This window comes from Cherax quadricarinatus, chromosome 76, assembly GCF_038502225.1.
Source record: "Cherax quadricarinatus isolate ZL_2023a chromosome 76, ASM3850222v1, whole genome shotgun sequence".
Taxonomy (NCBI): domain Eukaryota; kingdom Metazoa; phylum Arthropoda; class Malacostraca; order Decapoda; family Parastacidae; genus Cherax; species Cherax quadricarinatus.
In genome coordinates, this window is record NC_091367.1 from 11,885,381 (window position 1) to 11,896,177 (window position 10,797).

At 42.6% G+C, this 10,797-nt stretch overlaps 1 protein-coding gene across 1 annotated transcript in view; it reads left to right on the forward strand.

Moving 5' to 3' along the window:
• LOC128703599 (collagen alpha-2(IV) chain-like) overlaps positions 1-10,436 on the forward strand; it is a gene marked incomplete at its 3' end in the record, with an annotated part of 449,538 nt that extends 439,102 nt beyond the window's left edge. Inside the window, 3 exon segments of the mRNA XM_070101286.1 lie at positions 674-909; positions 3,951-4,113; positions 10,314-10,436. Of these exon segments, the coding sequence (XP_069957387.1) occupies positions 674-909; positions 3,951-4,113; positions 10,314-10,436 (522 nt within the window).
• Between the last annotated feature and the right edge of the window lie 361 nt (positions 10,437-10,797).

Consider the following 10,797-nt stretch of genomic DNA (forward strand, 5'->3'; position numbering starts at 1 on the left):
GTATGAAATCACTGCCACTTCTTCACTGGCATTCAACAATTCATCAAAATATCCTCTCCATCTTTCCAGTACCTCCACTTCTCAATGTAACATCTCTTCTCTTTCATTCTTAACTGCTGAGTCCATTTGCTCTTCAGGTTTCCTCACTTCAATGATACCCCTCCAAAACAGCTTCTTGTTCTCAGCAAAATTCTCTCATTGGCTCTTCCTTTGCACTTTCTAATGATTCCTTTAACCTTGCTCTTCCTCTCTATATACTTTGCCTTCTATTGTCCCATAGCTTGATCTCTAGCGCACTCAGCTCGCACACTGAGGTCCGGAGTTCAAATCCCCGGTATTATTATTCATAACAAAGCACTTGATTCTGTAACAAGTTATGATTTATGTACGGTGTCCCATGGCCTGATGATTAAAGCTCTCGCTTCACACTGCAAGGGTCTGGATTCGATTCCCAGCGAGGGTAGAAACATTGGGCATGTTTCTTTACACTGGGACAAAACTGACCTAATTTGCCCGAAATGCTCTGCATAACAAGTGGCTTTCTATATAATAGTATGTCATTGATGTCAGCTAGGCCTGTATACCATGTACACATATTTGTAGTAAATAAAGATATTATTATTATTATTATTATTATTATTATTATTATGTTTTGAAAAGCTTGATTATCCAGGCAGGCCAGGAGTGGATGGCATTAATGGTCAGAAGGGAGAGCCTGGACTGTGTTTATCAGGTGAACCTGGTCAACCTGGAGACACTGGGCTCAAAGGAGAAAAGGGATCACCTGGTCTTCCTGGTGCAAATGCTGAAGCAAGTGATCTTTGTGACTTGAAACCAGGCCCTCAAGGTTTACAGGGTGATCGAGGATTACCTGGACCACATGGTGACAAAGGAAACGTTGGTTTACAGGTAAGTTGAACTAGTATTTACTACCATATCATTGACAAACATAAGCCAGATAAATAGATAATTCCTTAATCATAAGATAGGGCACAGAAACCTGTTTCATAATTATGGTTTTGTATATATTATTACCATTTTGTGATTACTTGTTCTGTACTATGTTGTATACATTTATAATAATAATAATAATAATAATAATAAATAATTTTATTTCAGCATGATACAATGTACAGAGATGGGTGACATTTAGTTGTGCATGGAGAAAGCCTGTAGTTATATGGAGCTTTTAGGGCAAGCTCAAGCCTAACTTAAGAATACAATGGCAATAACAGTTAACCCTTAAACTGTCCAAATGTAGATCTATGTTTTCACTGCCAGCACTTCGAATATTTTGAAAAAAAATTTTTTTTTTTTATTATTATTTTTTTAATTAAAGAGGACAATTTTCTATGTGTAATAAGATAAAAAAAATTTAGGATCAGTACTTACCAAGATATAAGACTGCGAAGTTGGCGCTAGATGCTCACCTAACGGTAACATCGAGTCTTGCTGCTTGCAGATATGTTGCTGATATACCTTTTTTCTCATTTTTATTTTAATTTATAATGTTTATGTTCTGATAATTACAATTTATGGTAGTTCTTGTGATTTTATAGCCAATCTTTGTTCTGACACTAATATTAGGCACTGAAATAGCACTCAAATTGTTACAAACACACTGACAGGTGAACATTTTCACCTGCCTTGGTCATTTACTATTACAGTGGAACCTCTGCTTACGAATGCATCCATGTGTGAGTTTTTCCACATACGAGCAGTCGCTCAGTTGATTTTTTGCTTCCAGACGCGAGTGAAATTTCCAGATGCGAGTGGGCCTCAAGGGATGTTCCTTGATGCTGGTGAGGGGCTCTTGCTCTTGATCTAGGGAATTGGACCTCTGTTGTTTGTTGAACTATCTTATTGAAACTTGGTCAATGTATGATGGAAAGCTGCTTCTTAATGTACGCCAAAAATGAAAGAAATCGGACCATACATAACGGAGTTCACTTCTCAGCCATTAGCCTCCCCTTAACGGTATATTTTCGTATGGTTTTTATGGTTGTATTCTCGTTTTTTTGGTCTCATTTGATAGAATGAAAGATATGCTACAGAAATAGATATGATTTTGATAGGTTTCACCATGAAAAGTACCTTGAAATTGAGCTCAAAGTAGTAGAAATGTTCAATTCTTTGGCAATGGTCAAGAGTAAACAAATGACATCACCGTCCAATACCTGTCCAACTGGCACTGCTCCGCAACCTTCACATATTGGAAAGCTCTTCATCGTGCTAGCAGAAGTGGGAGCAGACATCATAAGGTACTTAATCCATTCCATGAGACTGTTTGAGTGCTGCTCTGTTTGAGTATCAAACAAGTTCTTCCCAACCAATTTTCTGTTTGGTTGGCTGTTATCACTAATCTTCGTAGGCCCCATGGTGACTTATTTATACAAATAATACAAAAAACACCAAAAAATGTGAAGAAACATGAAATAGTTTACAGCGAAGTTCTGGCAGGTCGTATTTGTTTGGTCAGGTGCTGGGCTTTGTTCGAGTAGGGAGCTGGTCGAAATCCGGGGTTCCACTGTATATATGAAACTTTTTGAAGCATGGTGTTAAGACAAGTGTCACTAAACTGCTGACAGTGCAGCAGTGGAGTGACACTTGATGAATGTGCACTGCTCCAGGGAACCCTGGCTTTATTTGTTTTCACTGTTACACACAAACATGTCTGTCTGTCTGTCTGTCTACCTGTGTGTCTGTCTGTCTTTCCATCAGCTTGTCTCTCTGTCTCAGAGAGCAGCTTGTAAACCAACAGGTATTTCACACGATGCAAAGTCATCACATTTCATTCCCGATCAAGTGAAAATGCATATTACTTGTCACTTGTGCTTATTATTTCTTATATCTACAAGCGCTGTATAGTACTTTGCCTGGAATTTTGGATTATCCTAGGTAATTTATGCTATGTATAATTGTACTTATGTGTACCTGAGAGAGACAGAGATAGACAGAGACAATATAACAGACAGACAGATATAGACAGACACTTTCCCAAAAGCACAGTATCATCAGCAAAAAGTAACTATGTCAACTCCCATTTTGTATTGATTATTGTCTCCTCTTTTATTTCTTATCAGCCAGTTTTGCTTTCAACCTTTCTTTGTGACTCATATTGGTAGTCATTTCATAGCTCATCTTTGGACTTTTTCTTCCCACATTAGAAGAAAATAATTTCACTGAACTCAGCCCCTCAGAGGAGGATGACTAAAAGGGTATATAAATTTAGGATGGAAGGAAGGAGTAAGAGTCATCCCAGGAAGGGTTAGAGGGAGGAAGTAAAGAAAGTTTCTCTTGCTTGAGGCTTGAATATCCAACATAGTGGATTTGCTGTTGGGGTGTGAGCAAGGTAACATTTATAAAGGAATTCAGGGGAAACTAATTAGCTGGATTTACAGTCTTGGAGGTGAGAAGTACAGTCCCTGCACTGTAATGAGGATATTATAGTTTGGAGGAGCCATGTGAATTGTGATGTCAGCACACCTTTCACATGACAGCTGTTGAATGAATGATGGTAAATGCATTTTTTTTTTTTGGGGGGGACTGCCCTATCTTGGTGAGAGATGGCCATCATGTGGGGCAGGCCATCATATAAAGGTTGTCATTTGATTGTCAATCGTGCTGCCAGATGGGCCACGTAAAGTGGCCCAGCTGGCAGCACGATTGACAGTATATTTGAGAGTGGTTGCTACAGGATGATAATCCAGGCCTGCACAAAGTGGCACAATTGGCTTTCTGTATTTTTTTTTTCTGAGCAGCGTAAATTTAGAAACAATATTTCAGTTATGTTTTATTGAATTGTGTGGATGCCTGTTATGTGAGGGACTACTGTACAGTATTGTAGTAGCTTATGCTTTATCTTCTGATATATTAAAAATAAGTGCTAAAATTGTGTGGGTTATACAGCTCTGCATTTATACTGTATAAGTTTGATTTGTTTCCTTTAGGGTTTGCCAGGGTTGATGGGTCAACGAGGTGAAAAAGGTTTACCTGGGCCTCATGGTCTGCCAGGCCCAAGAGGTGAAAAGGGAGACAGGGGCCCACCAGGTTTACCTGGTGATGTTGGTCAGCCTGGCCAACCAGGTATCCCTGGCTACCCAGGAGACAAAGGTACACGGATTCTTTTCTATATTAATCATTAAATTTTCATGAAGAAAGTTGATGCATTATACTAAGTAACTCTTTGAAATTACACAACTTAACCTTCGTTGTTTATAGCAGAAGTGGAGAATTAATTGTAGCCTGATTAGCAATCTCTGATGTTTCATGCAGGAAAGATTTATACAGTGTGAAAAAGCACCTGCTCTTTTTTTCTATCATATTAACTTCTGCTACAAGTATTACTGTATTTTTAAAAACCTTAAAATTTTATTTCAAATTCTCATCTAAATATTTGAATATTAAAATTTTTTATTTATAAATTGATGACTTAATAAATAAATAAACAAATATATATATATATATTATAGGTAGTAGGTTGGTAGACAGCAACCGCCCAGGGAGGTACTACCGTCCTGCCAAGTGAGTGTAAAACGAAAGCCTGTAATTGTTTTACATGATGGTAGGATTGCTGGTGTCCTTTTTTCTGTCTCATGAACATGCAAGATTTCAGGTACGTCTTGCTACTTCTACTTACACTTAGGTCACACTACACATACATGTACAAGCACATATATACACACCCCTCTGGGTTTTCTTCTATTTTCTTTCTAGTTCTTATTCTTGTTTATTTCCTCTTATCTCCATGGGGAAGTGGAACAGAATTCTTCCTCCGTAAGCCATGCGTGTTGTAAGAGGCAACTAAAATGCCGGGAGCAAGGGGCTAGTAACCTCTTCTCCTGTATATATTACTAAATGTAAAAGGAGAAACTTTCGTTTTTCCTTTTGGGCCACCCCGCCTCGGTGGGATACGGCCGGTGTGTTGAAAGAAAAGAAAGAATATATATATATATATATATAGGGAGGTACCACCTCTAGAACTGTAATGGGGACCCTCATCCTCAGAGAAAAGAATAAACTTGCTTCAGGGAAAACTCAAAATTCTCCCTGAAGCTATTTGAGAATTTTCTCCTACCACCCCCTATATTATGTATATATATTTTATTTAAATATATATATATATATATATATATATATATATATATATATATATATATATATATATATATATATATATATATATATATACACAATGTGTGTGTGTGTGTGTGTGCGTGTGTGCGTGTGCGCGTGCGTGCGTGCGTGCTCACCTAGTTGAGGTTGCAGGGGTCGAGTCCGAGCTCCTGGCCCCACCTCTTCACTGGTCACTACTAGGTCACTCTCCCTGAACCGTGAGCTTTATCATACCTCTGCTTAAAGCTATGTATGGATCCTGCCTCCATTACATCGCTTCTCAAACTATTCCACTTACTGACTACTCTGTGGCTGAAGAAATACTTCCTAACATCCCTGTGATTCATCTGTGTCTTCAACTTCCAACTGTGTCCCCTTGTTACTGTGTCCAATCTCTGGAACATCCTGTCTTTGTCCACCTTGTCAATTCCTCTCAGTATTTTGTATGTCGTTATCATGTCCCCCCTATCTCTCCTGTCCTCCAGTGTCGTCAGGTTGATTTCCCTTAACCTCTCCTCGTAGGACATACCTCTTAGCTCTGGGACTAGTCTTGTTGCAAACCTTTGCACATTCTCTAGTTTCTTTATGTGCTTGGCTAGGTGTGGGTTCCAAACTGGTGCCGCATACTCCAATATGGGCCTAACTTACACGGTGTACAGGGTCCTGAACGATTCCTTATTACGATGTCAGAATACTGTTCTGAGGTTTGCTAGGCGCCCATATGCTGCAGCCGTTATTTGGTTGATGTGCTCTTCAGGAGATGTGCCTGGTGTTATACTCACCCCAAGATCTTTTTCCTTGAGTGAGGTTTGTAGTCTCTGGCCCCCTAGAGTGTACTCCGTCTGCAGTCTTCTTTGCCCTTCTCCAATCTTCATGACCTTGCACTTGGTGGGATTGAACTCCAGGAGCCAATTGCTGGACCAGGTCTGCAGCCTGTTCAGATCCCTTTGTAGTTCTGCCTGGTCTTCGATCAAGTGAATTCTTCTCATCAACTTCATGTTATCTGCAAACAGGGACACCTCAGAGTCTATTCTTTCCGTTATGTCGCTCACAAATACCAGAAACAGCACTGGTCCTAGGACTGACCCCTGTGGGACCCCGCTGGTCACAGGTGCCCACTCTGACACCTTGCCACGTACCATGACTCGCTGCTGTCTTCCTGACAAGTATTCCCTGATCCATTGTAATGCTTTCCCTGTTATCCCTGCTTGGTGCTCCAGTTTTTGCACCAATCTCTTGTGTGGAACTGTGTCAAATGCCTTCTTGCAGTCCAACAATATGCAATCCACCCACCCCTCTCTATCTTGTCTTACTGCTGTCACCATGTCATAGAACTCCAGTAGGTTTGTGACACAGGATTTCCCATCCCTGAAACCATGTTGGCTGCTGTTGATGAGATCATTCCTTTCTAGGTGTTCCACCACTCTTCTCCTGATAATCTTCTCCATGATTTTCCATACTATACATGTCAGTGACACTGGTCTGTAGTTTAGTGCTTCATGTCTGTCTCCTTTTTTAAAGATTGGGACTACATTTGCTGTCTTCCGTGCCTCAGGCAATCTCCCTGTTTCGATAGATGTATTGAATATTGTTGTTAGGGGTACACATAGCGCCTCTCCTCCCTCTCTCAATACCCATGGGGAGATGTTATCTGGCCCCATTGCCTTTGAGGTATCTAGCTCACTCAGAAGCCTCTTCACTTCTTCCTCGGTTGTGTGCACTGTGTCCAGGACTTGGTGGTGTGCCCCACCTCTCCGTCTTTCTGGAGCCCCTTCTGTCTCCTCTGTGAACACTTCTTTGAATCTCTTGTTGAGTTCCTCACATACTTCATGGTCATTTCTTGTTGTCTCTCCTCCTTCCTTCCTTAGCCTGTTTACCTGGTCCTTGACTGTTGTTTTCCTCCTGATGTGGCTGTATAACAGTTTCGGGTCAGATTGGCTTTTGCTGCTATGTTGTTTTCATATTGTCTTTGGGCCTCCCTTCTTATCTGTGCATATTCGTTTCTGGCTCTATGACTGCTCTCCTTATTCTCCTGGGTCCTTTGCCTTCTATATTTCTTCCATTCCCTAGCACACTTGGGTTTTTGCCTCCCTGCACCTTTGGGTGAACCATGGGCTCATCCTGGCTTTTTCATTATTCCTGTTACCCTTGGGTACAAACCTCTCCTCAGCCTCCTTGCATATTGTTGCTACATATTCCATCATCTCATTAACTGGCTTCCCTGCCAGTTCTCTGTCCCACTGAACCCCGTTCGGGAAGTTCCTCATTCCTGTGTAATCCCCTTTCTTGTAGTTTGGCTTCATTCATCCTGGCCTTCCTGCTTCTCCCTCCACTTGTAGCTCAACTGTGTATTCGAAGCTTAAAACTACATGATCGCTGGCCCCCAAGGGGTCTTTCATATGTGATGTCCTCGATATCTGCACTACTCAAGGTGAATACTAAGTCCAGCCTTGCTGGTTCATCCTCTCCTCTCTCTCTTGTAGTGTCCCTTACGTGTTGGTACATGAAGTTTTCCAGTACCACCTCCATCATTTTAGCCCTCCATGTATTTTGGCCCCCATGCAGCTCCAAGTTCTCCCAATCGATCTCCTTGTGGTTAAAGTCACCCATGATCAGGAACTTTGCCCTGCATGCATGAGCTCTTCTGGCCACTGCAGCCAGTGTGTCAACCATCGTTCTATTGCTCTCGTCTACTCTTCTCTAGGCCTCCTGCTGTTCTGTGGTGGGTTATACATCACTGCTATTACCACCTTGGGACCTCCAGAGTGAAGTGTTCCCGCTATGTAATCACTTTCTTCTCTGCTGTCTCCTCTCTCCAGCTCATCAAAATTTCATCGGTTTTTGATCAGCAATGCCACTCCCCCACCCCCCTGTTCCCTCTGTCTTTCCTCAGGATCTGGTATCCCGTTGGAAAGATGGCATCTGTTATCATACCTGTAAGCTTGGTTTCTGTGAGAGCTATGATGTCCGGTGATGCCTCTTTGACTCTTTCGTGCCACTCCTCCCACTTATTTGTTATTCCATCAGTGTTTGTGTACCATACCTTCAGTTTCCTTTCCAACACTGTGGTTTGGGGGGCCTGTGGGGGTGGGAGACCTGGTAGCGTACTGTGGGATTCTATAGCTCGGTGTTGGGTGGAAGTTGTGGGTATGGATTGTAGTGTGTGTTGGGATGGTATGATAGGTTGTGGGGGTTCTGAGAATAGTTGTGTGTGTGTGCTTGCCCTTGCTGTTCTGTTCTGCTCTGACTGACCTCTGCTGGTTCCATCCTTGTCTCCTTTCCTAGCTCCTTTCGCTTTTTTGTCAGCTCCCTCAGCTGCTGTCGTTCTGTTTGTGTTCTGTCTCTGTCTAGGAACACCCTCTTGTACTCTTCTGAGTATTTCAACCATGGCTTCTCTTGGAGGATCCTGTTCCGCACTGTCTCCGTCCTGAGAATCAGCTTGATCGGTCGGTTTCTCCCCTTCAAGTACCCCCCTATTCTCTGAAAATTTACAATCTCGTCCATCTCTTCACCTATTTCCATGATGATTTTCTCAATCTCCTTTCTTTCTTCCTGTCACTTTTCAGTGTGTGTCCTTTCCTCTCTCTCTCTCCTGAAGCCCATGGATAAACACTGATTTTGCCCTTTCCTCCTCCCATTGCCTCACCCTCTGTGACTCTGGATCCTGCCTGTATGTGATCATTTTCTCCCTTGATTTTCCCAGTGGCTCTTGATAGCATGGTTGTGCCTCAGCATTCGACCTATCACCCTCTCCATCTGCACCCAGCTGTTCTTCCCTTTCACTCCTTGGCAGGCTGATATGACCTTAGCATAATTCATATCTCCTTCCTTCCTGTTCGGCCTCTCAGATTCATATGCTGTGTCTTCTCTGGTCACTGCCCCTGTAACTCGCTTCAGCCTATTTATCTCAACTTCTAGGACCCTTATCCTGGCTACTGGAGTTTCGACTTGTGCCTCTCAATTCTTTGTCTCCTTCTCCAACCTCTTTTCCAATTTCACAGAGAGCTCTTTCTCCATTTTTTCAGAAAACTCTCCTAATTTTCTCTCCCACTCTTGTTCCATCCTTTTCCACTGCTCCTCCATCCACTCCTCCCTACCAGAACCATTCTCATCTGATCCCTGGTTCCTGCGAGTCCCCACCATTTTTTTTTGTGAGAGAGAAGGGAAAAGTGGAAAGAGAGAGAGGGGGAGAGTGAGAAAGGAAAGGGGGAGAGAGTGTGAGAGAGAGGGGGAAAGAGAGAGAAGGGAAGGGTAGGAGAGGGGGAGAGTGAGAAGGGAAAATGGGGAAGAGAGTGAGAGAGAGAGAGAGAGAGAGAGAGAGAGAGAAAGGAAAGTAGAAGGAGAGAGAGAGAGAGAGAGAGAGGGAGAGAGAGAAGGGAAGGGTATGAGTGGGGGAGAGTGAGAAGGGAAAATGGGGAAGAGAGAGAGAGAGAAGGCAAAGAGAGGGGGAGAAGGGGGAAAGAGGGGGGAGATGGAAGAGAGAGAGGGGAGGAGGGGAGAGAGATGGGAAAAGGGAGAGGGGACAGATAATGAGAGGGGAGAGATGTTAGAGAGGGGAGGTGTTAAAGGGGAGAGAGAGAGAGATAGGTAGAGAGTGATAGGTAGAGAGAGATAGGTAAAGAGTGAGATAGGAAGAGAGGGAGACAGGTAGTGAGAGAGGGAGAGAGAGAGAAGGAGCGAGGTTTAGAGGGTCAGTTCACAGGAAGGTGTGAAATCCTGTGTATGTGTGTGTGTTTGTGTGTGTACTACAGCTTACAAGTGCTTGTTCCTGTGTGTGTGTGTGTGTGTGTGTGTGTGTGCCCCCCCACTTCTAAGTATTCATACTGCTAATAAATACTGGTAAATACCAGTAATTCTAAGCTTACCAATACTTCTAACACTTATCGATTCTACTTATAAAATACAGAAAGTAGCTAGGTTGTAAAATTTAGCTTGTCTCAGCTTAAGTGTCTGACTTTACCCCTCACTACCGCTTTACTCCTTGCACTCTCGTCTATGCTATTTCTACTCTAATTCTGTAATAGCTTGCAGGAGTGAGTGACCAGTATCTAACAGTGATGCAAGACCAGAACTCAACCCTGTGTGTGTGTGTGTGTGTGTGTGTGTGTGTGTGTGTGTGTGTGTGTGTGTGTGTGTGTGTGTGTATGTACATATGTTCATTAATTACAGTTCATTATTTAGAGCATTTTATTTTTTAGGTGATAAAGGAGCAGAGGGTCGGCCAGGTATTGGAAGGCCAGGACTACCAGGCATCTTTGGAGCAAAGGGTGAAATAGGTTTGCCTGGGTTACCTGGAAAAACAGGCTTACCAGGTGCTCAAGGTAAGACTGGATCTGATTGCTTAGTGTATAAAAGTCACAGTCACACTCTCTCTTTCTCTTTCTTACACACACATGTACATACACAAATTTTACATTTCATGGTAACTAGCATAAAAAAATGAGTTCCCAGGGAGCAGAATGAAGAGTCAGGAGAACCAAGGAAGAGTGGTCTGGGAAGGAAGAATGGACAGCAGAGCTCAGGAAAAGGGAACCTGAGTGGGAAAGGAAGCTAGATGAGTTTAACAATAAAATGGAGGAAAGGAGGGCTGCAGAGAGCAAGAAGTGGGAGCTACAAGCCACAGCTGCAGAAACTAAGATATGAATCCTAGAAAAGGAAATGAAAATGCTGAAATGGGATATA